At 52.1% G+C, this 1,275-nt stretch overlaps 1 protein-coding gene across 1 annotated transcript in view; it reads right to left on the reverse strand.

Moving 5' to 3' along the window:
* TMEM209 (transmembrane protein 209) overlaps window positions 1-1,275 on the reverse strand; it is a 10,907-nt gene that overhangs the window by 2,333 nt on the left and 7,299 nt on the right. The window contains 1 exon segment of the mRNA XM_009635699.2: window positions 603-700. Within this exon segment, the coding sequence (XP_009633994.1) occupies window positions 603-700 (98 nt within the window).

The raw sequence follows: 1,275 nt of genomic DNA on the forward strand, positions 1-1,275 counted from the left end.
CCGGCCGGGCCCCATGCCCCCACCCTGGCCAGGTCCCCCTGCAGAGCCCCCCTCCCCCCCAGCACATCCACACTCCCCCCCAGCTCGGTGCCATCTGCAAACTGGTGGGGGTGCCCTCGATCCCCTCGCCCAGGTCATGGATAAAGATGTTAAACAGAGCTGGATAATACGGCAAGAGAACTGCCCCAAGGAGATCCCCACCCGTCAGGATGCTCCCCGTAGTTACCCAACAGACATTTCAGAGGAGTCTAAGGCCAGGTTGGACGGGGCTCTGAGCAGCCTGATCTAGTTAGCGGTGTCCCTGCTCCTGCGGGGGGGTTGGACTAGATGACCTCTAGGGGTCCCTTCCAACCAAAAACATTCTGTGATTCTAAGTAAGAGCCCAGCCTAAGACCAAGATACGCAATTGCGTTTTTGCAATCTACGCCATGTCCACTCCTGTTTGCATCAATCACCACATAATCTCACCAACTAGAAAGGGATTGGCTAAGTGATGCAAACAGGATTTTACCTCAAAAGTCTTTCTGGCTACCCCCTCCAAAACCGACGCCGAAAGGCAACCCGCTTTAAGCCGTCGTATCAAGATGTCTTCGAAAACTTACAGAGGAGTCAGTGGGCAAGTCGGTGTCCCACTTGCGGCCTTTGAAATCCCCTCCTCTGTTCCAGCGGAAGGAACTCATGCATCCTCCCTGAGAAAGCTCTGAAAGCAACAAGATTTATTCAGTTACTGGGGGTTAAAAATAGATGAAAGTGGTGTTTTCCCCTTATTTCAGGGGCTTTGTACATCTTTCCGGTATGCAAAACAGGAAAAGTTCAGGTAATGAAATGCTTGTAAAGGTAAAAATACAGGGAGGTAAATTTACAGGGTAATTTTTATTTTTAATTAATGATGAGATTAAATCTGGCACTTTGCACCCCGAGCACGCAGGAGGAAAAGAAACAAAGTTTTAAAAAACATTCCCAAAGTTACATTCAAGTCCCGCCTTGAACGAGAAAGTCGGAAAGAAACATCTCTTCCTGCTTAAAAGCAGCTCTTATCCTTGGCGGATGAAAAGCTGGCCATGAGCTGGCCATGGGCGCTGCCAGCCCAGAAGCCAACCCTACCCTGGGCTGCATCAGGAGAAGCGTGGCCAGCGTCGAGGGAGGGGATTGTGCCCCTCTGCTCTGCTCTGGGGAGACCTCCCCTGGAGCCCTGCGTCCAGCTCGGGAGCCCTCAGCACAAGAAGGACATGGACCTGTTGGAGCGGGGCCAGGGGAGGGCTACTAAAATGCTCC

Source organism: Egretta garzetta, unplaced genomic scaffold (assembly GCF_000687185.1).
Source record: "Egretta garzetta isolate BGI_Z169 unplaced genomic scaffold, ASM68718v1 scaffold733, whole genome shotgun sequence".
Taxonomy (NCBI): domain Eukaryota; kingdom Metazoa; phylum Chordata; class Aves; order Pelecaniformes; family Ardeidae; genus Egretta; species Egretta garzetta.